The sequence below is a fragment of the Vanellus vanellus genome (genome assembly GCF_965231255.1).
Source record: "Vanellus vanellus genome assembly, chromosome: Z".
In the NCBI taxonomy this organism is placed as follows: domain Eukaryota; kingdom Metazoa; phylum Chordata; class Aves; order Charadriiformes; family Charadriidae; genus Vanellus; species Vanellus vanellus.
Window position 1 is genome coordinate 73,388,860 of NC_138908.1, and position 27,722 is coordinate 73,416,581.

Sequence of the window (27,722 nt, forward strand, 5' to 3'; positions counted from 1 at the left end):
CAGTAATTTCAGCATGTTGACCTTTTTATAAAATGCGGCTAAGTATGCAAGAGGTAACAGTTCCATAACTACCTGTTAATATGACAGTCATCAACAATGATTAAATTTGATTTGATATTAATTATTTTATAGCAACACCATATGTGCATTTAGATATGAGTTACAGAAAGAGAGACACTGGTATGCCCGTCCCCAGTCACTTTCCTGGGACTCAATACGTTACTGAGGCATGCTGGAGGCAAAGATCTGGTTTAAGCTAGCACAGAGTATTTTCATGTGCAGCTGTATGTAACTAAGATATTAGAAAGTGCTTCTTCTGTTAAACCAGTGCAGCATGCCCACGTGGGCACATACAAAGGACCGGGTGATGCAAATAAGCAGGACGCTCTGGGTTCTGTGCATCTGCAGTGCAAGCAGCAATGTGGAAATCAAGCATGCAAACACGTTGTCATGAGTGGATACTAGTTTTGAATGACAACTGTCTCAGTGATGTGGTTTTGTATGCTCCTACTCTGGTGAGACATCATCTCCCATTTTTCACAGAGGAGGACATTCCTTTGACTTCACCAAAGGATAAGATTAAGTTAGCACAGAGCTGCTGACACTGCAAATGCGTGCCCTGACCCCACTGCAGTGGCTTGTAGTTGTGGCCAAGCCCATGTTGCATCAGTGTTACGTGGTCCTCTACCACGGGCGTGCACTGCTGTTTGCATGACAGTGTCCAGCTACAGACTTGGTCCATAAAGCAGTGACTAGTTTGCATCTGTGAAGGCAACACACAGCTTATTGAATCACAGAATGGTTTAGGTTGGAAGGGACCTTAAAGATTATCTAGGTCCAACCCCCCTGCCATGGGCAGGGACACCTCCTGCTAGACCAGGTTGCTCAAAGTCCCATCCAGCCTGGCCTTGAACGCTTCCATGGAAGGGGCCTCCACAACGGGGCCTTGCTGATGGTTTTACTACAGATTTCCATCAGCTGTACTTCTGGGAATGGTGTTCAAATGTGCCCTCAAGAATGGCTTCCACCTGAGTGCTGAATGTTACTAGCAAAATGGAGAGTATGGCACTGCCTGAGGCACAGGTGACAGACTTAAGAGAAACAGCCTGGTCTTGGGAGAGGGCATTTTCTAAAATGTGGGTATTTCTGAGGAAAAAACATGTGTTAACCATATTTAACCTAGAAATTTCTGAAATTAATGAAGGTTAATTTTAGGAGCCTTCTGCTAAGCCACAGTTGCTCAGTCTCTCCAGATGTTAGGGGAGAAGCACATAACGGCAGAGGCTCCCTGCAGTGCTGATCTGGCTTTCAAGGAATGGTGGGGCACCTTGTGGCCTCTCAGCTTGTCAGTATAGTCCTATAACTTATTTCCTACATAGTGCCTTTAAAATCCATCAATAAAACTATGTTACACTTTAAAGAAAGGCCTCATAAGTGTCTGAATTCTCCAGCAGCCTGTGCTGTATTAAAGCACTTACTTCCACTACAACCCGCTGCTTTTCAAATGGCTGCAGCCTATTCTGACTCTGCAGGAACAGCATCTCTCGCATCTCCCTCTGCACTTGGCAGCTGCCCAAACTGAGGCAGCTCTCCTGGTGCTCCCCTTCGTCTCCTCAGAGATGGATGAGCAGGAAAGCATTTGTAAGTCTCAGCAGATCACAGGGAGAATGTAAACACACAGAGATGTAACCCAGAGCTAAAAAGGTTTCAGAGCTTGTAACTAAAAATTGATGTTCTGAGTCAGAAAATGGCTGTTACCAGAACATTTTGGAATTAAAAGCTGATGAAGAATTTCAATTTATTCTAAGTGAGGTACAAACAGAGATGTATTTTCTTCCTTGGTTGCAATACTAGAGCGGCACCTGAAAATGAAGACAGATTCGATATGTCTGCTCACAATGAAGTAGTCATTAACATATTGGAAAAGTGCCTTTTCCACACCAAGATCATAGAATAGATGACGTTGGATGGCATCTCTGGAGATCACCTAGTCCAATGCTCTTGCTCAAAGCAGGGTCACCTAGAGCAAGTTGGTCAGAGCTGTGTCCGTGTCCAGTCAGGTTTTGAACTTCTCCAAGGATGGAAAGTCCACACCCCGCTCTGGGCAACCTGATCCAGTGTTTGAGCACCACCACAGCATAAAAAATCCCTTCATATGTTCAAGTGTAATTTCAATTTGTGTTTATTGCTTCTTGTCCTGTCACTGGGCATCACTGAGAAGGGTGTGGCTTCATCTTCTTTATTTCCTCCCATCATCAGGCATTTACACATTGGTAAGTTTTCCCCTGAGCTTTCCCTTCTCCAGGATAAACAATCTGAGCTCTCTCAGTCTCTCCTGGTACCCTGATGGTCCCAGCCCTCAGTCATCTTGGTGTTTCTTTGCTGGACTCTATCTTGTATGTCCACAATTTTCTTGTACTTGGAACTGAGCACTGGGGACAGAACTCCAGATGTGTCACCAGTGCTGAGTAGAGGTTATGGATCACCTTGCTTGACCTGCTGGCAACAGTCCTAATGCAGCCCAAGATGTTATTGGCCTTCTTTGCCACAAAGGCCTAATGCTGGCTCATGGGCATCTCGTTGTCTACCAGGATACACAGATCCTTCTCTGCAAAGTTGCTTCCTAGCCAGTCAGACTCCAGCATTTACTGATGCCAGGAGTTATTCCTCCCTAGGTGCAGGATTTTGCATTTCCTCTTGTTGAAGTCCATGAGTTTCCTGTTGGCCCATATCTCCAGCCTGCAAGGTCCCTTTGAACAGTAGCACAACCAACTGGCATATCAGCCACTCCTTCCATTTTTGTATCATCTGGGTCATCAATGAAGGTCTTAAACATGATTGGCCCCAGTATCAGAGGGAGACTGTATCTCATGTTCAAGGAAGGGCAAAGTATTACATGAATAAAGCAAAGCAGTAAAAATCTAGCCTTTGATCACATCACCAGCTGGCATTGGGGAAGTCCCAGACTGGACCCAGTGACAGACGGGAACTGGATTCCGGATCTGGATTCCAGATCGGGATCAAAGGCAGTCCTCTTGGGACACCAGCTATTGAAGAAAGAGGGCTGACCCTTTGATCCCTCAGCTTTTTATACTGAGCATGAGGCAGATGGGATGGAATACCCTGTGGGTCAGTTTTGGGTCACCTGTCCTGTCCGCTCCTCCCCACAGGTGGGACCCCTCTATGTTTTTCTGCTTCCCACCCTCCAGTGGGGCAAGTAACAAAGTTCTCTGGCCTTGGGGGTTACAGCAGTAAGTATAAGCAGGAGACCCTCTGCATACCATGCCTGGGCATCAGCTATAAACATCGGTCTGATCACTCTGGAAGCAGACACTGTCTGAAAAATATACTGTTAATTTCAGAGAGTTAATTAGTTAGAAGAGACTTAACCGAAAAGTAAAATTACTGAAAAGAAAATTAGTTATGTTTTACCTTAAACCAGGACAATTGTAAAGAAGCACATCTTGCTTTTTGTAGACTCAGTTTAGCATTCGCTGAATTAATGGAGAATTCACCTTGTCAGTTCAGTCAACACTTGACATCCATACATTAGAACAGAACACAGGATTTGGAGGCCTGGCCTACCTTGCATGAATATCTTAGAACACAACTATCAATAAATATTTAATATTGCCTTGTAAGTTATTGATTTTTTCTTAAAAAGTTCACAGAAATAACGTCAAAATAATAAGTCATGGTTTAGAAACTTTCGTTGTGTCATAATGAGTACAATGTATATAGCAACTCTGTCAACTAGGTTTCTATTAAAATTCCCTATTATTTATCCAGTGGTAATAAATATCAAATTAACCTCATTTAAAAATGAATACAAATCAAATTATTGTATTGAAGATCTTTAAAAGCCATTTTTATTTTTCACAAAATTTGCTTAGTTAGACTATTAAAATGATATTAATTTAAAATGTGATATTTACATCCTTATCAGCTATCAGATTTGCTACAGTAAGCAATTAAGGTGTTTGTCATCCATCAATAACATTGAATTTTCTCACACTGTAGCAGTTTGCATTTAATCAAATTAGTGCAAAAGTAACAACTGCTTAAATAGTGGGCCCAAGATAGCAGAAAAATGTAACCCACTTTTTATCTGACCATAGCCGGTGTGTAATCAAACAGTACTAGCACTCTTGAGTACTGCAAAATAGCCCACTGGCAATAATGCTCAGGGTGTACCACGTCGGGGACAGGCTGCTGCCCCAAATGAAGCAGCCAGGTGGCACGGTGAAAGTCAAAATGGCTTTTGGCCCTCCATCTATGTTTGCGTGCGTCGCAGTGCAGCCAGGGAACGGCTGGGCGCTGGGGTCTCTGTCAGGCTTTGCCTTTGTTTCATTCAAAGAAGAGTGACAGTGCCAAATTTAGGCTTTTAAAAATCATGCAGTAGAGCTAAATAATAGCGATACTCTGCCCGTAACACATTCAGGACTCCTTCCCCCCCCCCCCCCCCCCCCATCCTGAATGTATTTTCAGCTTAGCTATAGAGCAGTAGGATTTAGTTTGGTTTTCTTTTAGTGAAACTGAGATACTGATATGTTCATTAACCTAGTTTTGAGGCTGTTAAAAAAAGCATAAAATATCAGAAGACTCACAGTAAACTAGTGAGAGCTGGTAACATTGTATCATAATGAGGCACCTATGACAAACACCACTGGGCATTGTTGTTTGTATAAAAATTTTATAAGAACTTCCATTAACTATGCACTTTACATCCTTTTAGATGGTTTGAATTAAAAAGGGATCCATTTAGGTACAAAAACATGGCGTATTCAGCTGGCACTAATTCTCCAGGAAGATTCGAGATAGGAAAAGCTTTTGACTAAGCATAAAAGCTTTTGTTTGTTGGTTTGGGTTTTTTAAGTAATTACTTAATTTTCTGAGCAGTTACTTATTCTCTTGTTGAAATAATACTTTTTACCTTACTTGTCACTAAAAAGTCTGGCAGAATGCGACCTAAAGTGGGAGCTGTAAAACCAAGACGCAGAAGGGAAGCAACCTCCGCTAATAGCTTTGACGTACCAGCCTAAGCCTATGAGCAATTCTTTTGTCTGCACGCTTGGTAGGTAGCCTAACACCACAGCAGAGGCACACAACCGAGCAGTGGCACAGCAGAGCACTGGTGTGAAGCGACACAAGCAGCTGAAAGGCAAGGAGATGTTTTCCCCATGCTTTGCTCACGTGCTTTCCTGTCCAGCTGCTAGATCTCAAGCACAGTTGATACGTTCTTTGGTTAACAAGGATTCCCTGTAAAAGGGACCTTGGTCTTCAAGCAGCCAAGTTAATTTCATAGAAAATAACATACTACCTCCTAGTTCTCTTTTCTTCCATGCCTATTGCCTCTTGAGATGATTTTGACTGGCGTCTAGTATCTAAATCCTGAGGGGCGCCCGGACCTGGGGAGTTTGTGTTACTGTTTCAAGCAGGCCCATGTATTGTGGGAGAAACATAAAAGATGTTTCTTCCACTTAGCATTACTCCATGAAATACAAGGCACAAATTGTACCCAACTAACATCAGACTCTGAATTATCTAACATTAACTGTCTAGCTACATGAACCTCAGCTTGATTAGGGCTGTACAACCACATCCATGAAGATAATTCTGGTTGCGTTTATGCAGATGTGCACTAACAGGCACTGGAGATTTATTTCTTTATTGCTGTACACACATGCAGTGAGTTATTCTTCCTTGTAGTGAGTTATATTGGAGCCTGGTGACTTCAAATTCAAGTGGCTCACACAGCTGTTTCTTTGCTCCTCAGATGAATTAATTCTTTGTGAGAGACTCCAACTTTATTCTTATTTTGCATCTCTGGGGCTTCGTATATCACCATCGCAGTAGGCAGAACAATATTCAGGACTTACACCACTTGGACTTACTTTGTTTTGGACAACAGCCTGAGTTCAGGGGAGTTGTGTGATAAGGTTTAGAAAGACTTACAGTAAAAGCCACATGCACTGTCTGAGGAAGAGTGGACTTGGGGCTCTCTTAAAAGCAAAGATACAGTTTGATTCCTGACTCTGGCAATAATTTCTAGTCCTTTTACTCTATTCCCCATCTGTAAATTGAGGATAATGACATTTCCTTGTCTCCCAGATTATTCTGAGTACTGTCTTTGTTATGTTGACTAGCCAGGAAAATATTAAATGTTACCTGCGAGACAAAAAGGACATTTAGAAAATACAAACTCTCTGGAAAGAACTGTGGGGTGAATGTTATATGGAGTGGGTTTTTTAATCATCAGATATGTGATGCTGTACGATGTTGTTTCAATAGTAAAAGTTAGGGATAAAATCCCCCACTAGTAAAGAGATCCAGCAGAAAATAGATCTGATGGGTAAGAAAGATCCCTTTCAACGCCTTCTCAGCATGTAAAAAAATGCAAGTATCTCATCAGCACTCTTCCTCTCAAATTTCTAGGGCTGTGTAATGCATATCTTATAATTTTCTGTGCATTTTTTAAAAACTGTATTTCAACACAGCTGACTTTATATCCCTGAAAAGAGCCCCGATTAATTTTAAGCTAATTGGCTAATAAAATATTTTCTCAGTCTAAAGAAATGTCATATAGAAGCCACAGTGCACAGCATATGCATTTGGCACTGTTGTAAGCACCCTAAAGTAGCAGTTACGTGTATTGTGAAAAAAGAGTTACTCTAATATGAATAAAAGAAATTTTGTACCACTTCCTGGAGTTTTCTTGGGTGAGGCAAACTGAAAATTATATTAGAAGATATGTGTTTTAGTCATACATAGTTCTTAATCAACTTTCTTCTTCTGTTACTATTTTGCAGAAAAAAAATTATTACTAAGAACTCAAAATAAATTAAAGTATCTCATTTCGACTCAGCTCTTTCCAATTTTAGAAACCCCACATCTAAATGCTGTCTGTCATATCATTAAAGTCAGCGTCCAAACTTGCTCCTGTAACAGGACTTTAATGATGCTACAAAAAACTTTGAAGATATGATCCATCTGCAATTCACAGAGAGGGCAATTAAGAGAAGGGACAGAAATCTTTTTTGAGCTAATCACACCCAACTTCTCAGTTTCCATTACACTAACAGGTCTTCACTGACGCCGCCTTTTCAACACTGAACTATTCTGTCACCGATATGAACTGTGCCTGATATGTAATTAATTCAGTGCTTGACTTCTATTTCACCTAGAATGAACATAACAACTATTACAAACAACGTAAGTTGATTTTATATCATTATTTCCCTTTCTTTACAAAGCTGTATACAATTCTTACAACAAAGATTTCCAGGCCAGAGAAAAATAAATCTTGACTCTTTTTTGGAAAGAGACTATGCTCATTTTCAGATCACAGATGAGCTCTGGAAATATTTTCTGCTGGAAAGTTTGTTCTAATGGAAATTCAAATGCAGTTGCTAAAGTTGCAGATAACATTTGTTTCTTGAGCTTGCACTACAGGATTCTGCTGACACAGCTGCAACAAGGATACATGGAGTCCCTAAGCTGCAGGATCCCTCCTAAACAAAAAATTGGTCAGCAAAACTCTATTGTTAGCAGAGTTGCTCATTTCATTCATAGGATGAACACTCTGCAGACTGTATAGACTGAAACTGTACCTTTCACACTTAGAGCACTGGGAAACCACATTTACATTTCAGTGCAGACATAGACAGCATCCACTCAGATTTGTGTTAGAAAAAAGTGGCATTAGTAATCCATATTGCCTCTTTCAGTTTTAGGAACTGATGATGATCTCATAGCCTTACCATAGGCAAAAGCAACAGTTTCAGTCCCTACATCAGTATAATCCATTGGACTTTCTCTCATCACATTGCATATGATAGAAACTAGAAAAGCAAAAGTTGCAAAGCATCTCCCACATCGCAGGAAAAACCGTTCCCTGCACGTCATCAGTTAATGCAATTGGCTTGTCTTCTTGAACTTGGGTATAGACTCTGATTGTTGGCACATGGGCCAGCAGAGCTATTAAGATGTCTTTGTTTGAGCATCAGTGCTTTGGCAATGTATTTAAGGCTAAGTAGAATCAGTAAACCTGATGGCAATGAACAAGATTGCCAGATTGACTTTACACTTTCATTAAATACAAGGGCTGGCAAATTATTTTTACAGATGTAAGGCTAGCCTTAAATAAGGAAATAATTCATTAACTGTTAAGAAAAAAAGGACTTAATAACCAAAAGCACAGGTTTACAATAAAATAAAGCAATTAAAAGCAATAAGAGGGGGATATTATTACTAACTTACACAACAGAGAAAGAAATTAATGTAAGGATGACAGGCCAAGGGAGCATGAAAAAGTCTTAAATAACATCTTAAATAAGAGAGTGGTAGTGGCAGTCACATGTGTTAGTATTTTAATTTTCAAATTTTCTTAAGTTTTTTATTGCTCAGAGTAAAGGAAGCTGACCACTGTGGATTCTATGAAATGAAGAATTCCTACTTGGGGCCAGAGAATGTAACGCAGCACTTTGCAATTTTTTATGTCCTACGATAAATGCAGGTTTCACACAGGCCAATATGTAACTTACTGGGCAAAACCATCATTCTTGGAAAAGTAGTTCCACTCTAAAAACACGACTGTAAAAACTCAGCTGTGTAAGGCTCTGCATCTTATGTGTCTCAGTGGCTGTATATTGGATTTGTTCAAAACACAAGTTGTTTTTCTCTCTTCCAAAAACATGGCCAGAAGGCTTCCCTTGGGATAAGAAACTTCTGCTGTGTTCCTTCTGGCTTATGCATCATCCTCAGAAAGATGATTCATTCGAATCCATATTTCTGAGTATGACATGCGAGCCAAAAGGAAAGTAGCAGAATTTTCTTGTAATACTGCTTGCAGAAATCTTTAGATATGGCGCAATGACCCAGAGCTGACTCTGAACGGTAGTGGAACACCTCACCTGGCTAATGAGATTTGCTGAAGGCTGGTGTTAAAATCTTCATCTAGTTACCATGGTTACCTGCTCAGTAACTAACTGAGCCTTGAATTTTGTAGAGTGTAACTAAAAAGGACTAAAGTCTCCTTTGATGGAGAGGGTCTACCACCAAACTTGAGATACATAGTAAACTTGCAGCAGTATACAGTATACCACTGCTTAACGTTAATATCTAATCTCCTGGTTGAGTAAGATATTACCAAGAGCAACTGGCAACTGCATCAGGCAGCAGTTCTGCTCTGGGGTTCTTCTTAGCTAGCTCAAATGTTGTTAACCACCCCATGCTTCTGGCTGTAAGGTCTGACAACTGGAAGGAAATGTTTCAAAATAACATGAGTCTGTCCTCTGAAATGAGAAACCAGTCTCAGTAACTAAGACTACTTTGGTCTGTAGAAACCTCTAGGATGTCACTTGGCCAACAGGGTCAGAGAGGCCTGTCTACTGCTCAGATTTCAACCAGAAAGCACCTTTTATCCTCAAAAATGAAACAAAGTTGATAATCAGATTTTTGAAGCCTAATTGAAGTCACTGCCTGAATGAAGAGCAATGGCTGTAACACAATCCAGGCATATCTGGAAGAAACACACAACTGGCTGAAGGCTTGTCTCCTCATACAACAGCGTTTACAGGCACTAGCTCTCCTTCCTGCCTTTAGCTTCTCAGTATTATTGGGCCATAAACAATCATTGCACACACACAAAATCAGTTTGATGTGTAGCTGAACAAAATAGTTAGTTCCCTTAATTCCCTTCAGTGCAGAGTGAACATGCAGGGCCATGTTCAGCTGGTGTGTACACGGTGACAGTGCATACAAAATAAGTATACCCTGGTTTCTGTTTTACAGATGAGGATGCCGGGCTATAATCCACACAGAACCGTAAGAAAGTTGTTTATATCAGCTTTAATTTTGCCTCTTGCACTGCTGCCACAAATGAAGACTGAGTTTTGGCTGTATAACCACAAGTTTGCTGACAGTTTTTGTTCTGGTTTATAGCAGGAGACAGAAGGGAGTGAAGCCCAGCCTGCTGGCACCATAGTGTTAAGTGCGAGTGATAGTAAAGATACTGTCAGTTGAGTGAACAGAAGAGGCTTGAGTGCATGCAGAAATAACACTGTCTGAGGGAAGTATTGGCAGTTTTACTTAAGCACTTTCCAGCAGGAAGGACAATGTATTTATTACCTGAGGCATTTTATTGCCTTTTCCTTTTCTCCACTCATTTCATCCTTCTCTTTATCCTTTTCTTTTGACTAGTGATTTCATGAAACTCCACTTCTTCTAAAGCTGCTTGTACAAGGGCCTTTTCCTGCCATGGCTAATGAGATTTTGCTCCATATTAACAATGAAGAAGTAATGGCTATGACTTGTGACACAGGTTGTTGGACCCAGGGTTCTTCAAACTAAGTGTCCGGTGCTGAGGAGGCAGGAGCTGCAGGCACAGATGGTGACATTGCAATCATACAATCATAGAATAATTTAGGTTGGAAGTGATCTCTGGGGTCTATCCAGTACAACACCCTGCTTAAAACAGGTCTAGTTAGATCAGGTTGCTCAGGACCAGGCCCAGCTGAGTCTTGAACACTTCCAAGGATGGAGATCCTACAGGCTCACTTGGCTCCTGTTCCAGTGTTTTTCTACCCTATTTGTAAAAAAACATTTTTCCTTTATATAGAATTGTAGAATCATAGAATGGTTTAGGTTTGAAATGACCTTGAAAATCATCTAGTTCCAACCCTCTGCCATAGGCAGGGACACCTCCCCCTAGATCAGGTTGCTCAAAACCCCATCCAGCCTGGCCTTGAGCGCCTCCAGGGATGGAGGTGCAGTTGGAGAGGTACCTAATTGGAACTTCCTATGTTCCAACTTATGTTCATCACCTCCCAACCTATTGCTGTGCACCAACAAGAAGTGTCTGGCTCCACCCCACCTGTAGGCTCTGATCAGGTATTCATAGACAGCAATAAGGCCCCCCAAGCACCCCTCCACACACACACTTCATCTTACGGCTAAACAAGCCCAGCTTGCTTAGCCTCTCTTTGTACCTCACTTGCACTGGGGAGCCCAAAGCTGGACACAATAGTCTTGATTCAGTCCGATAAGTACTGAAGTGAGGGGAAGGATCACTTCCCTCAGCTCGCTAATGCCTTGCTAATGCAGCCTGGCACACTGATCACTGCCTTTGCTGCCAGCGCACAACCTTGCCTCATGTTCACCTTGTAGTCCACAGGATCCCCAGATCCCCCAGCTCTTCTGCAAAGCTGTTTTCTGCACAGCCATCCCCCAGCCTCCAGTGTTGAATGAGGTTGTTCCACATGAGGTGCAAGACTTTGCCCTTGCTTTTGTTGACCTTTGTGAGATCAGTGTCAGCCCTTTTCTCCAGCCCGTTGAGGATCCATTGAACACCCTTGTCTTCCAGCATATTAATTGCTTCCACTACCCCCATCCTCCCCTGTCAATTGGGGTGTTGGCAAACTTGCTGAGAGTGCACTTTGTCCCACCATTAGTGTTAATGAAGACATTAAATAGTATTGGCCTGAACAGTCAACCCAGAGGGATGCTGCTAGTTACTGACTGCGTATGCACCATTTAAGCAGCCTTAAAAGGCAGGTCATCACTGTAAATGGCCTGTGTTTGCCCTGGAGAAGAAAGTGAAAAGTCAAGCTGTACTTGGGAGGACTAGAAAAAAGGCTAGTGGGTGAAATATTAAATGAATAATCCCACGCAGAACAGACGCACCAAAGCTGAAGGGCTGGTACTGCAGTGAAACTGTGGGAGCAGTGCTGAAGAATTTTTGTTCATAATGCTTGGTAGAGTGTGAGATTTCTTTACTCTGGCCCTTAAATAAATCCCTCTGTTCAGTTCTATTGGGTTAGGGTTTTGGTTGGTTTTTTTTTTGTTTATTTCATTCAAACACTATTCTCTAGTGCCAACAGGAAATATAAGAAATAAAGGTAATAATCAAAACTGATGTCTACTGATGGAATTTTAATCTTAGTATATGGTATAGTCTTAATATATGACATAAATGAGGGTTCTAGATACTACTTGCTGATAAACTCTAAAACAAATATTAAAGTATTATATTCAATGTTTTCATAACTGGTTATTATTTTAAGATTAGGAAATACTTTTGGCTAAAACATGTGGTCAACATGGATTTACCAAGGGTAGATCGTGTTTGACCAATCTGATAGCTTTCTATGATGTTATAACTGGTTGGCTGGATGAGGGGAGAGTCGTGGATGTCATCTACCTTGACTTCAGCAAGGCTTTTGACACTGTCTCCCATGACATCCTCATTAGGAAGCTGAGGAAGTATGGGCTAGATGAGGTGACAGTGAGGTGGATTGAGAGTTGGCTGCGGGACAGAACTCAGAGGGTTGTGATCAGCGGCACAGAGTCTAGTTGGAGGCCTGTAAGCAGTGGTGTTCCCCAGGGGTCAATAGTCAGTCCAATTTTGTTTAATATATTCATCAGTGACCTGGATGAGGGGACAGAGTGTATCCTCAGCAAGTTTGCTGATGATACCAAACTGGGTGGGGTGGCTGACACCCCAGAGGGCCGTGCTGCCATCCAGCGTGACCTGGACAGGCTGGAGAGCTGGGCAGAGAAGAACCTAATGAGGTTCAACAAAACCAAGTGCAAGGTCCTGCACCTGGGGAGGAAGAATGCTAGGCACCAGTATAGGTTAGGGGTAGACCTGCTGGGAAGCAGCTCTGAGGAGAAGGATCTGGGGGGTCGTGGTAGACAGTAAATTATCCATGGCCCAGCAATGTGCCCTTGTCGCCAAAAAGGCCAATGGAATCCTGGGCTGCATAGGGAAGAGTGTGGCCAGTAGGTCGAGGGAGGTCATTCTCCCCCTCTACTCTGCACTGGTGAGGCCACAACTGGAATACTGTGTCCAATTTTGGGCTCCCCAGTTCAAGAGGGACAGGGAACTGCTGGAGCGAGTCCAGCGAAGGGCAACTAAGATGATTAAGGGCTTGGAGCATCTGCCTTATGAGGAAAGGCTGAAGGAGCTGGGACTCGTTAGCCTGGAGAAGAGAAGGCTGAGGGGAGACCTTATTATGGCGTACAAGTATCTAAAGGGTGGGTTGAAGGAGGATGGAGCCAGGCTCTTTTCAGTGGTTCCAAGTGACAGGACAAGGGGCAATGGGCACAAGTTAGAACACAGGAAGTTCCGTTCAAATACATGGAAAAACTTCTTTACGGTTCAGGTGACAGAGCACTGGCACAGGCTGCCCTGGGAGGCTGTGGAGTCCCCTTCTCTGGAGATTTTCAAGCCCCGCCTGGATGCAGTCCTGAATAATGTGCTCTGGGCAATCCTGCTTTAGCAGGGGAGTTGGACTAGATGATCTCTAGAGGTCCCTTCCAACTCTGAAAATTCTGTGATTCTGTGATTTCCCTGCACCTAAAGTTTGAAAGCAATAGGATTGATTCCCAACATTCTTCTGCTGGCTGAAAAACTGTCCCATCAGCCACTGAGAATGGTATTATATCCACTTACCGATGGTTGTAACCAACTTAACATCCAATGTGTATTCTTTGGATTCAAGGTGTAGAAGGTTGGGCTGCACTCCTGCCTGCATAACAGCCCGTGAAGGAGATTTAGGTATATGTAGATAACTAAGTATGTTTCGGTTTTATTATATTATTTATCATTCAGTTTAATTTCTTTCTTTATTCATTACTGAATAGCTTTCCATCATTTTGCACTAAGGGCATATCTTCAAAGTGCTAGTACCAATGATCTTTTAACAAATTTACATGATGTTTGTTTAGATAAGATGTTCCATCACAAAATGCAATTTGTGAGTGTTCTTAGATGTTAATGGTTAAAAGAGTTACACCTTTTTTCCTCCTAATACTTATTTGCTGTAGGGTGGTGAGCATAGTCATTAGGTAGTATATTTGTTTATCCTAGATGTGCTGTTACTATCTGTAATGAACTCACTTTCCCCAACAGTCCAAACAAAACTTAATGTACAGATAGATGGAATTCAATTATATTTTGGATATTTTCTTCTAGATGGATTTTGAAATAACGCATGATTCTGTTTACCCCTAATGTTTACAGGACACACTATGAAGCAAACAAATAACCTTTTCTGATTATATTCTCTGGCTGCCACAGACAGGTTATTCATAGTTTTGAGGGATACTGTCATGATTTGTTGCCTTTCACCACCAATACGGTGATGTTCTGGCTTCACTCCCAGAAGCCAACAGACGACTTAGAGGATGTGCAAAAAAAGAAATGGGAGATAAGCCACAGCAAATTGGCCACAGCAAATAAGGAAGATAGCGAAATGTGTGGGAGGGTAAGATTTGGTCTAAGTTAGAATAAATCTTTGGAAGAAACATCTTTGGAAATCTTATATGCTGGTTATACTGTGTCACAGACTTCACCAAGTCCTGATTGTAGTATTTGTTGTGGTTTCCATCTAAGTTATTTGCATCAACTCGCAGTAAGCTTGTTTCAGCCTTCTATGAAGTTTAATTAGCAAAGTTGACAAGTCTTGTGCATATTTTCTAATGTTCATAAAAGTAATTTTTTGACACAGAGTGCAATGCTGTTATAAAAAGACAAAAAAGTTACTACAGCATTTTTCACCATACAAGTGCTAAAAGGGTGCATGGGATCAGTGACAAAAAGTGCCCAGAGTACACACCACTTTTGTCATTTTCCAGGTGCTCTCTTTTACACTCTTCTAGCTGGCCAAGTTCTGATACCAACAGAAGCAACCAGCAATGGGTCTATCTGCTTTCAGTTCTCAAAACAAATGAAATAAATTACATAAAAGGAGTCCTGTATTTGTGGTGGAAACAAGAGAGATGGATTTGTCCTGCTCCTCCTGCTTTAACGCAACCCTCATGACAGAGATGCTTGGCAGCCTTAAATAGGACATGACATGTTGTCATCTTTCCTTCCCTATCCCTTTCATGTCCTTCAGGGAATCTCAACACAAATGCCTCATTTCAAGGAAATAAAATTTTTCTGCCTTTGGCACTTCTCTTTGTCTTTCTTCTACTCGTTGTTATTGTCACTTTTGCTCTTTTCATCGCTCGTTGGCAATGACATCAGTATGTCCCACTACTATTGAGAAGCTCCCCCAAATGTCTGAGAAAAAAGGGAAAAAAAAACAAACAGAGAACAATCATTCCACTTGACACAATGTATTTTATCACCTATCATAGCTGAAATTACAAAAAAGCTGTTATAGAAGACAGAAGAATTTCTGTATGTTCCAGATATTCAGTATCTCTGTCTTGCACAGGACTATTAAGGACAGGATAAAAGAGCAAGAGTAACCCAGAAGAGTGCAGCAATAAACAATATGTGACCTCATTGACAATCATGGAGTTGAAATAGCCAGCATAACCAGGACCATGACATATGGTGCTCTGTGCTCAGTGCTATCTTCCGTAATAACACTACCTACACTATGGAAGTTCACCCCAGATATGTCAGTTTTTGCCAGCTATTAACAATGCCAACTCTCTTTTTCTTAGCAAGCTGTAAAATAAATGACAAAAGACCAGTTAAAAACATCTCCTCTTTTACAGAACACTTGAGCATCATAGACCCGAGCAAGAAAATACAGGTTACAAAATATTCATCTTCTCAAACTCCAAATCTGAGAGACGTCTTATGTGAGACATTTTCATTCAGATTACTTCAGCTCTTATAGAAACCAGAAACACAACTTTAATGCTTACTTATACAGCATCAAAACCTAAGGTATTTGTAAAGTCACAGAGATCCCCTTTTTTTTTTTTTTTGTATTTGAGTTCAAGATTTAAATGTATACAAATAAAACAGGAGATTAAAAGCCCGAAGACACAGTTTCTCACTTTCTGGCTTAGAGGTTATCTTTGATCTAACCAACATAGCAGATTACACAGTGTTTATGGGCATATACCATCTTCAGTCATGTATACAATGGTGAACAGATGAATTTTTTTCCACCGTCTAAAAGCTTGCTTTCTTATGTGCCAGTTGACGTAAGGTTATCTTATGCTTTATAAAGGAAGTTTATTTCTCTATGTGCAGTCAAGATTTTGAGTCGGAGTTCTGAATTGTGTCCACATCTTTTTGTCTTGCAAAGCAGATATGAACAAAAGCAAAAGCCTTGAGCAGTCCCATCTAGAATCTGATTTGTCTGGTGGATCTGATGAACAACTTCTTGCTACTGGAGAAAAAAAAAAGTCCAAACTGTTCTCTTGGCATTTTTCCATGGCATTCACCATTTCTGCCCAGGGCACCATTATCTATGATATAATACCAAAGGTCTGAGTGAATCATGAAAATTACTTGAGCCCTTCCTGGAGGAAGGCATTAACATAGTACCATTTGGTAAAATGCACACAATGCCCTTCTTTTATCAGTTGTTGTTTTTTTTTTTTTTAAATATTTCTTAATCTTTTTTGAATGTCAACATACATGTATCAGCTAAACTGAAATACAGTTGAGATACAGCACTGCCTCCAAATATTGGTACACATTTCTGTTGCCAAGATGACTTAGCACAGGATGAAGACAAATCATAGGCAGAAAGGGTATCGACTGGCAGATTAAAAAAAATCAGTTTGCAATGACAATATAATCTACTTTAGCACAGAGGATTCAGATGTGAATTGATCAGTCCAGGTCATATTTAGGAATACTTATGGTTATTTGTAAGAACACCTCTAATATTGTTGTCCATCTTCTTTCCTTACCCAGAAGAATGCCTGTTGCAGTGGAAAATGATCTGGCATCAGTTATTGCTCACACTGCCTCTTGGCTGGACTAGAGGAACCGATACAATTGGATGTAAATTCTCCAGCACACTGGAAAAACACTGCAGGCATCTCCTCAAAAATGCAGACTACACCTCTGGTGTAACGAGCACAGCAAACCCATTCTTTATGTTGACTTTGCAGAGAAATAAAAAATCTAATTCAAAAGGACCCTGGTCTAGAACCCCAAAATGCCTGTCTACAGTGAAGACTGAGATCTGCAGTTATTGCCCTCTGATACACAGGAACTCTTCTAACTTCAAAATCAGATCTCTCCATTTAAAACTTCTACACTGCAGCAATAAAACAGGACACAGACTGTGCACATATCGCTCCCTGAAGAAAAAGTGTAAGTAAATCCATGAGCAATAGTCACACTCAGTGAACCACATAGAGAACATCTCAGATTTTGTGATGTCAAGTGCAATATGGAACCTCTAAAGAGTATAGTAGCCATTAAATAGAAGATAGATAAGACGCTTTGCTATAGTAAATATTGCCTGTGTCTATGCAAACTTTTCAGTAACTGTGCAGTCCAGAAGTAGCTGACATTGGAGATGCATTTTCAGATTAGACCCTGGGTTTGCTGAGACCTATGGTTCAGTATCAGAGTCCCTGCAGGTGTCTGCTGACTTTCCAGAGAAATGGTTAAGTACCTGCTTCCTTTTTGTGCACAGGCTAGTTTGGACTGGCTGTAGACTGGCTTCTTCTTGTCTCTATGGTTCTACTTGACACAAATTTGCCAATGACCTTTCAGCAAGAACTCAGCACTTCACACTGTCTTCAAAGCAGAGTGTAGGGGAAGCCATATTGCAAAACTGACATGTAAAACTGGAGAATGGTAAAAAATATAGTACCTTCTGCAAGCAGGTGAAATAATATCACATAACTGGAACAGTTATGGGGCACAATTTAGTTTCAGTTCAAATGTGCGCTTGAGTCTGCCAATTCACAGGCCAAGGATCACCTAAGCCATGGTGTATATCTTAAATCATCTAATGGAGTTCATAAATGTGGTTTTCACTCTCACAACATATATCTTTTTTAACTGATTGCACACAAATGTAGCAGTATGTAAATATATATATGGAAGATGCACAGGTAGATTTAAAATCAATTTATTTAGTTGGACACTCTGCTCACCGTGTTTCTTTTCCTAATGTTCCCATATCTTGACCTGAAAAACTCAGTGCTACCATAAATTCTTAAGATATTGCAAGTTAAGATATTGCATGTCTTCACAGAGGTGAGGGCAACGTAACCATGGACCAGAAATTATGCTGTCTGCCTGTACAACCCACTACACCAATCAAGGTGGTGATTCAAATTGCTAGGTATGAAAAGGAGCATTGGGTACTGATTTTGGGTAAAAATTTATAGATTCAGGATTCACAACATGTATTTCTAAGAGGGTATGGTCTAGGGCAATTTTAATGCTTTTACTCTTCACCGCTTAAAAAAAAAAAAAAAAGAGGGGAAAGGCCTAATCCACTAAACAAATTTGCACACCCAATTCTTATAGCATGTTCCAGACTGTACCAGACAATGCTAGTAGCTCAGACCCATGATTTCTGAACAAAAACTTTCTCTTCCTATCTTGTAACATTTTTGTGTGAACAGAGGGTTTCGGAACAGCAGAAAATACCGTCACTGCATATTCCCAGAGCAGTTGAATTTCAGGTTTGTTTAAAAATTGAACATCTTAGGTTTAAAACAAAACATTTTTCTTCACTGGACAATGTCACCTGTAAAGTAGAAAAGAACTCATGTGGATAGAAATGCTGAAGTCAGTGTGAGAACTTGTGAGTAAATTTTGAAAATAGAAATATTAAGCTTAACTCTTAATGACATGCATCGAGACATGAAAGTTTGCTATTTAAAACAAAATTTACTTTGGTTCTAGTTCTGCCGCTGCTTTTAAAATTAAAATTAAGGTAAGGTAGGAAGTAAGCTGAGGTAGATATAGATATTAGAAATGGACAGATTTTAAAAATATATATATTGGTGTGCAGGTACATATTGGTATCATATATAGTGATATGAAATATCACTTTAAAAATCCCCTTTGTTTTTTTTGGTTCTGTACACAAACATGTATGAAATAATAAGACTGGACCAAACAGCAAAGTATACCCTGTGCATTGGTCAAATGTAGACAGGAGAACTGAATTTTGCTGCTAAACAAGAATTTTCCATAACAATGCTGGTCCTTTTGGAAATCATTTCATTGACTACAATTAGACTGGAGCTCTGTCTCAGTAATGCAAAATAATAAAACAAAACCCACCAACACTAAAAACAATTTACAATACACTTCAGAGTGCAATTTGAAAATACAACAACTCATGCTTGCTTAAAATCAGTTTATCAATATAGGATTATATTGATCTGGCTGAAGTTAATGAAAAAAAAAATATCTACTATTGGTTTGAATGGACTATGCTTTTTCATTTACAATGACCTAAAATGTAATTAATGAACACTACTTCCACATCAACATCCCCTTGAAATCTCAACTATTATACACAAGTTCAGAGGTACATCACCTGGGATTGGCACACACAGTAAGATAAAGTGGAAATACGACAGAATACAGTTTCCTTAAGGTACACTAACAACTGCTTGGGACTCTCCCTTGGGATCCTTAAAATTTTATCTATAAGTAAACTTCAGTTTCAAGTATTTGTACTCAATAAATATTACAGGTTAGTGGTAATGGCTTAAATGAGAGTTTTGTGGGGAAAATGTTCTCAGCACAATGAATTCCTCTAATTTACAGAGGAAATATAGCTTAGGAATTGCTTGAGTAAATCAGGTAGTATCCTCAAACATCTAAGCCCTCTTTTTCCTGCAGTGCAGTGCACATAATTACTCAGGCAGTTTTTTCCCCACCTCCCCATAGCTAGTGCAAATCAATTCTGGGCTCAGAACAAAGAAAAGAGAAAAAGCAAACAGTTGTTTTTTTATGGTAAAGCAAAACTTGCTCAGTTATAAAGATATTGGAACCAAAAGATATTAATGGTTTTATTTTTTATATATTTTCTTCAATTTATTAATAATCTTTTATATATATTTTTTATGGCTTTGAGCAAAGACAAAAGAAAAAATCTAACTCATCCCTGAACATACAGTTATTGTAAGAATCAGATCTATAGTCCTCCCAGCAGCAGTAAGATCCAACCTTTTTCATTAATACATTTCATCCTGTACAGATGTGAGATTTCATACTTACGGGCTTACTTATGTACAGAGAAAATAGGTCAGTTCTGAAACTAGCAATGGACCTTTATATTACAGGAATGTGAGTCATTTGTTTCTTAATCTAAGTATATATACATTCATACATACATATATATACGTATATAATTTTATACCCTGTACCATTTTTTTTAATTAACATACAAATCCTAGATATTGTCCACTCTATTACAAAGTCATTAAAAATTATTTATGGTTTCACTGAAAGACCACGTGAATTAATATTTCTTCATATTGCTTAAAATAAAATAAAAATATATATAAAAATATTTCGCTACTAACCCCATTTCTCCTATTAAATGTAAACCTTAAAGAGTTTGAAAGATCAGTGTATGATCTTAATTAATTGACGGAATTTGTTAGTATTAAAATAATATAAGGGGTACTGTACTGATAAATAAATGGTCTTGCAGCGTATCCATAATGTTCCAAACACTTTTAAACAATCACTTCCCCATATACTACTCTGGGCCACTTAATTAATGGCAACAGCATGTTAATGGGTTAATTACATTGCTTTTTACTGGTGAGTGGGAGTCAGAAAGAACTGGAAGATTTTTTTAAATTTTTATTTGATGTACCACTTTAGTAGAAGGCATAACAGGCAGCATGGGTTCAAGCTCTGTTAGCTTTAGAATATTTACTTGGCTCTCAAGTACATCTGGATTCACTGCATTACGTAGTTTGTGATGCTATTTAATTTTTCCATGCATCGTTAAACTCAGCATTAATGGAGAAAGAACAGCTCCTTTGCATTTACTTCCTTAACATGATTCAGCTGGATTTTAAGGAACAGAATATATGCTTGTATCATATCCATAATGCTGATTTCTCAATGAGCTAAATTATGACACATTTAGTTTCAGTCTCTATTTAGTGTGACAAATCAGGCACAAATGATTACGAAATAACTTTTTTTTTTTTTGTGGATAAGATAACGTGAAAGTTTGAGCAAACAAAACAAAACATTCACAAAACAGTATGCTTTAACCCTGCTTTCTGTCACCATTTCCTTTCTGTTTTGAAGACATAAAAAATAATACACCTCATACCTATGGGCTATGTTTGACACTACATGCCTTAGGATATACTAACCATTTAGTTACAGTATACACAGAGCAAATCGTGCATTTCCAGACAGACTTGATGCTATATTATATTTATTTTTGTAAATTAACACCACGGTCAACTACAAAACTACAGTGAAGACACAGAAAGCACCTGAAAGCCTAAATCAAGCTGTGGTTTACAAATAATCCTTTAAATGAAAAACCTCACTTCTAGACTTAAACCAGAGATTCAAAGTCAGCATTATAGGAATTTTAAGGTAGACACAATTAATGACTGGTTATAATTTTCTAAGATACCATAAAGCCTTTTCCTACAATGGCTGACTGAACCTATTTTTATTGTCTTTTTTTTATTTTTTTTTTTCCAAAGCATGCATGGGATATTCTCAGATGCTATTGAGGGCAAGGAGAAGAAAAGTGACGGTATTGGTGAAGTACAAGCGGTTTGCAGGATCAAGCGTACAATTTTGCATAAAACATTGCATGTAAAAGTAACATTGTAGGTTTTAAGCCATTGCATTACAATTTAACAGTTGTGTTGCACTTAGCTTTAACAAATTTTAAAACTGTAAATTTTGAAGTGAAGAGCAGAACCTAAATTCCTAAACAAAGACCTTGCAATGGTACACCACACAGCAGCTATTTTTGTTTGGGTCTAGAAAGTTATTTACAATGGTAATATTTATAGTCTTTGTAAAAGTCTTTAGCAATGTCAAGATTGAAGTCCACCCAGTTTTCTGAAATGACAGAAGGGCTGACATGTTGTGAGGTTACAAGCTATCCAGAGGAGCGCTAGTGCCAGCCTTTTGACTGCAGGTGTTTGCAATTTATTTCTTTTCCAATCTAATTCCCAACAGAAAGTGCTAACATACGAAATGCAATGGGAAATAACAACTGAATTCTTCATGAGAAATTAATAACGTGTATGCAATAAATGAAATAACAAAGGTTTTAGAATATCACTCAGGAAGTGCTATGTGTTAGATTGATATTTCTCTTTTTCTTTTTTCATATACTTGTTTGAAGTTTGTTATTGTGTTGACAATTTTCCCATGAAAGTAGCAAACCTCATAAACAGAGAAATCTGTTAGACTGATTTTAAAGTTGACACATTAAAAATAAGTAATATTACAGCTGAATTTAGACTTCTTTCATGGTTGCAAGAAAGGAAGACATGAATTCAAACAAGTTTTTTTAATTCCCTTTTTTTTTTTTTTGAGATATATATACCTTATATATATAATTTTTACATTCGTTATGTAGGGCAAAGCTGTCTAAGGTATTTTTCTCATAGTAGACTGCTGGGGTACATTAGGAAACAGGCTAAAACAGTTCTGGGGACGGTGCTGGGTTCCTTACAAGTCTGTTGCTCACAGTTACCAGGGATCATAAGTTTGACGCGAACCGCGGTTTGTCTCCCTCGGGCTCTGTGCTTAAGACTGCAGAAGAATCCCTTTGCAGGGGTGCCGGGGGCGGCGCGGCCCCCCGGTTCGGGGGGATGGCTCCCGAGGACATCTGTCGGAAGAGCGAGACCCGCTGGGGGACGGTGGCCCGGCCGGCCGGGGGCACGCTGGGGCCGGGGGCGGGCTGCGGGAGGGAGGCGAGGGACTCCCCCACGGTGGGGTGAGGCCTGGCCACCAGGGCGGAGATCTCGTGGGGCAAGGAAGGCTGCGAGGCGGAGAGGGGCCGCACCTCCCGGGTCAGGTTGGTGTTGTGGAGGGCCTGGGTGCTCTTGTGGACCTCGTTCTTCTGCGCTGCCCCGGGGGGCGGCTGGGGCGCCTGCGGCGGCTGCTGCTGCATGAGGGAGAGCTGCGAGGCGGTGGGCGAGGCGTACTGGAAAGTTCGGCCGGCCAGAGGGCTCTGTACGGGCGGGCTGCAGACAGCGGTGGTGTAGGAGCAGGGCGAGAGGATGACGGCCTGCTGGGGCGCCTGCGTGCTGGGCGAGGGGGAGTGCAGGTTGCCGTGGGACAGGCTGCTGGCGGTGTACACAGGAGGGGACTGCGTCCTGACGCGCGACGACGACGAGGCGGAGGTGCTGGAGTTCAGGGCGGGCATCTGCTGCAAGCTCACCGGGGCAATGGTCTGCACCATCTCCCTGTCGTGCTTCACGATCTGCTTCAAGATCTCATTCTCCTGGTTGTTGAAAACCCCGGTGTTCAGGTCCTTCTGGAACTTCTGCAAGAGGATTGAGTTCTTCTTCCCTTCACAGAGAGGCAGAAGAGTTAGCGAGCCTGACACAGAGGGGCAGACCCCCGCTCTGCCTTTGCGTTTCGGCCCCCATCACTGAGGGATATATATCGTGAAAGCCACCGCAAACACCGGGGCTGCACAGGGGCCGCAGCTCGGCGGCGAGCCCACTGCGAGCCAGGCTGTGCCACACCGGGCACTGCCACGGCGACCCAGGCGGGCAGGCAGGTCCCGACGGGTGGCTGGCCTCCACGCACCCCCCGTCCCCCCTCTCCCCGCTCCGGCACGGAGGGCTCTTATATCACCACCACGCTCAGATGCACCCGGACTTTCTGTGCCTCTTCGCTTGTAGCGTGTCGCGGTTACTACAATTATTCTGAAAATGTAACCATGGTAATTTACTGAGCAACAGGGTGGAAAAAGCCATCGGGCTCCGCATGTATAACATCTCTCTTTCTCATTGCAAAACTGTCCTAATTTCCACTAAACTGTTACATAAGTTATAAATACATATGCCATTTAGCACATTCCCTGGAACTAATTATTAGACATTAGTAACCAGTGACCACTAGCTGGCAAGAAATCATCTTTTAAATAAATGTGTGTGAACTAATATGAACTCATGGATAATGTGACACCTGCGTGCACAATAAGGACTGCTGTACACTGTGTCCTGATGTCTGCTTGATGGCTCCCAGGGTCTGCAAGACGTACTCACTATTCTGTGTCATCAGATGGGCAGGAACACAATTGCACTCAATGGTTCCATTTTTTAATGAAATGGTTCGCATTTTATCTTTTGTCCTGTGTAAATTTCATATTGTAAACACAGCCCTTCAGATGGGATTGCTATTCCAAGAGCAGACTGGACTTTACTACTAATATTATTCAAGGACATATTAGAGCTGAACTGCATTTCCAGAGACTCCAGACAGTTTGAAAAGTCTTGATAAGATAAATGAGTGCTGACAATCTGCAAAATACTAATACAAGTCTATTAAATATTAGAAACCGGTGTACCTGTATTTAATTTCTTTACCCTTGCTATATTAAAGAAAATGTCCTTTCTTCCAAATTACATCTTCAGCTTAGACTAGACAGCACAATGTCACTGCCCTGCAACTCTGTCTGTATTCACTTTGAAGAAACTGCAGAAATAACTGCATTGAGAAAGACTGATGTGGGGAAATCCTTACACTTGAGTTTTCTTGTGAAGCTGAGGGAAAACCACCAAACAGGATAAATGATTTTTTATGCATAGCTGCATTTTAAAACCAGTGTCAATAATGATGATCAGAGTGCAATTCTCCCAACCAAAGATCATATATTATATCTAGTATGGCCTATTAGAGAGGTCCAGAATGTCTGGATGCACAACAGAAAACTTTGCACACCCTGTTTTGATAATCTGCCATATTGTTCTGCCTTTCGCTTGGATATCATTGGCCTGCTTTTCTGATTGCAAGCAGATCTGAGTAATGCCAGCGTGCAGCCATCAATGCTAGCAGTGCTCCTGTTGTGAGGAAAATGAGAGCCCTGCTGCAAAGGATTAATTCACTTCAACAAACATGGGTTTTGCGAGTGCTGAGAGGCTTCAGCTCTTCCCAGCATTATAGATGTCATCGGTAAACAATTTATGTAGGAAAATGTCATCTACTGCTCATGAAACAGCATAAACCATATCAAGTGCTGAGGGCAGCAAAAGAAATACATGGGATTAATAAATAATACTAATGATAATTAAAGTATACAAAATAATCCTCAGAGGAGTATGAAAGCTTTCTAAAACTCAAAGTTTTTTTATTATTTAAAAGTGAGATTGCAGAATTTCTTGTCTGGACGCATGTCTTATTCATAGATCAACAGAACATTTACTGCAGTGTAACAGAAACAAAACTTTTAAGAAGAGTTTAATCTGGGCATTTTATCCTGCAACTCGGGGAAAAGAAAAGGTAGAAAGGTTCTAAGAATTCCTAACATGGAAAAAAAAATAATACCTATCCTGTCAAGTCTGTCAATTGCCACTGTTTCAAAGGCCCTTCTCATCATGGGGTACTCTTCCAGAACCTCGTTGAAGTTGTCCACTGAGAGGGAATACAGGCGACAGTATGTGTCTGCTCGTACACTGGCAGTTCGACGGCCCTTGGTCAAAAGGCAAATCTCTGGGGAGAGAAAAATTCAACACACACAGAAAACAAAGAAGTTAGTGAACCATGTGAAACTTAAAAGCTAGGAAGTGACTCAGTGCTAATGAGTAATAATTCAGTACTCAGCAGCAATTTTTCTATTGCTGTTTATGCAAGGTTGCAGGGACAATTCCGAAGGTGCTTGATTCTATTTTTGCTCCTCTGAAAAAATAACTAATGTCCTTTAAGAGCCCTGCTTATAGGTTTTCTTGGTCTGGACTCTGATTTTATCAAGACTTTAAAAAAAAAAATTCTTCAAGTTGTAAGAAATGATCCTTCAACTGTCAAACACAGCCTGCTGAGACAATTTACCCAAGCATTTCTATTGATTTCTTTTAAACATCCAGCTGACACAGAGGGCCTATTCCTTTAATCATTCAACAGATTTGCTAAAATAATTTAATACATGATATAATGATATTTGAATATAAGATCTGTTCTAAGAAAAAATGCTTCAAGCATAAAAATGCCTTCTGTTTCCTTGGGTTTTATGTCCCAGGTGTTTGGGGAGAGTAAACTTATGATTTTAGACATTTTTTTCCCGTCATTGGGCTAAAACCCAGAACCCTTTTAACTTCTGCTTACTCCATTTGATTAGTCTAGTAGATTTTCTCTGTAAGTGCCTCATTCATCATTCTGGAACAGAGGAGACCAAAACCACATGCAGAGTCCCAAGAAACAGCCCCAAATTTGCAACTGCAAGTTTGCAGACCCAAACCCACAGAAAGGGGGTTACTGGATAAAGGCCAAAGTCAATGTCTGAGGCTTGTAACAGCAACACATATAGGGTATAATATTTATTTATATTAAAATACAAAAAATTAAAAAGTCAATTGCAAAATGAAGTGTTTGATTTGATCCCATTTTCAAGCTGGGGAATAAGAACACTCATAAATATCCACAATTCTTGGACTCAGGCAGGGTGACAGAGTTTCCCTACCCAGTTCAAGCAGTCAAGAGTAGTGAGTTCGTATTTATTCATATTTAAAAACTAGCTAGGAAACTGTCTTGTACCCTGCTTGTGTGTCTATCATCAAAAACAATCATTCCCAATCTCAATCAAACTATCATTCCCAAGTGTGGAAAACCAAATATTCTTCATTCACTAAAATAAAGAAATCTGCAGGCTTTACTTCAGATCTACAAAATGCTAGCAAAGTTCTTTCTTTTTGTTACGTCTTTACAAAATATATTTTTCATTAATCTAGAATGTAAAGAACCTTGATGGGTTTTCGTCTCATAATTCTTGTTGAAGAATTTGCACATGCCACCTAACCCTGAAGGCTTAGGGGCTAGGATGTTTAAATAATAGTGAGTAAAGCAAAGTAAATTAACGTGGGACTAGTACTAGCACAGAATGTACTTAAACCCCAACAGCTATGGGGAGAATTTATAGACACTAATGGGTATTCTAAGAGTCTTGACCTAATGTCTCTCACAAAACTTGATGCCCATGAAATAATGACAGTTTACTGTAAAGAGCCAGCCAGGTCAAACAGAAGTCAGTCCTTTCCTCTTCTATCCCCTAGCTCACCCTGACCCCATCTCCTTTGATTGAACCCATTGCATTTCAGTTACAAGAGTGAGAAGGACATTTTGCCCAAAGGGAGCAGTTAAATGCAGTGAATGCCTGCCCCATTTCCTAAGATATTCTTTAGATCTCACAGAGCGTAAAGTTTTACAATACATCGTTGAATTTAGAGATAACTTAACTAGCTGGAAAATCTGTGTGACTAATGATCACCTCTTGATTTTCAGCTTTCTGCACTTAAAATTGCTGCAAACAATATTAGAGACATAAGGAAGTGTCTTCTGCTACACTAAACAAATAAAAGTACTTGAGTTTAAGAAACATCACATGCCCAAAACAAAATAAATGTTGACTATGGATCCCAACCATTCTGAAGAGTGTAAAAAAAAATGTAGAAAGTGCTGTTTTCATCATTATTAATCTAGAACACTGTATTTTAGATTACTTCAACAAGAAGGATGGGAAGAAACCATAAGAGACAATGTTAGATTTCATCACAGGACAATGGGACCATGGAATTCATGGATATTACTACAATAAATAGAATTATTTCCCCCCCTTCTTTCATCTTACATTATTCTTGTGAAGTAAGGGGAATGGAAAGAATCACTGAGAATTATACATTGTATTCTGCAAACACTGTCAGCCCAACTTCTGCTTGAAGAACATCTTTCTGGAAGTCTCTTAATAACCATAATAGAGTCTTCTAGTAAGATAAGATAATAAAGAAAGGGTCAGAAAAGATATGACAAATGTCCCAGC

The 27,722-nt window shown here is 40.2% G+C and overlaps 1 protein-coding gene across 1 annotated transcript in view; it reads right to left on the minus strand.

The window, feature by feature from the left end:
• Positions 1-22,442: 22,442 nt before the first annotated feature.
• Positions 22,443-27,722, minus strand: part of HCN1 (hyperpolarization activated cyclic nucleotide gated potassium channel 1) — a gene marked incomplete at both ends in the record, with an annotated part of 202,572 nt that continues 197,292 nt past the window's right edge. The window contains 2 exons of the mRNA XM_082497157.1: positions 22,443-23,257; positions 25,241-25,405. Coding sequence (XP_082353283.1) covers positions 22,443-23,257; positions 25,241-25,405 — 980 coding nt within the window. The remainder of the gene's footprint in view (positions 23,258-25,240; positions 25,406-27,722) is intronic.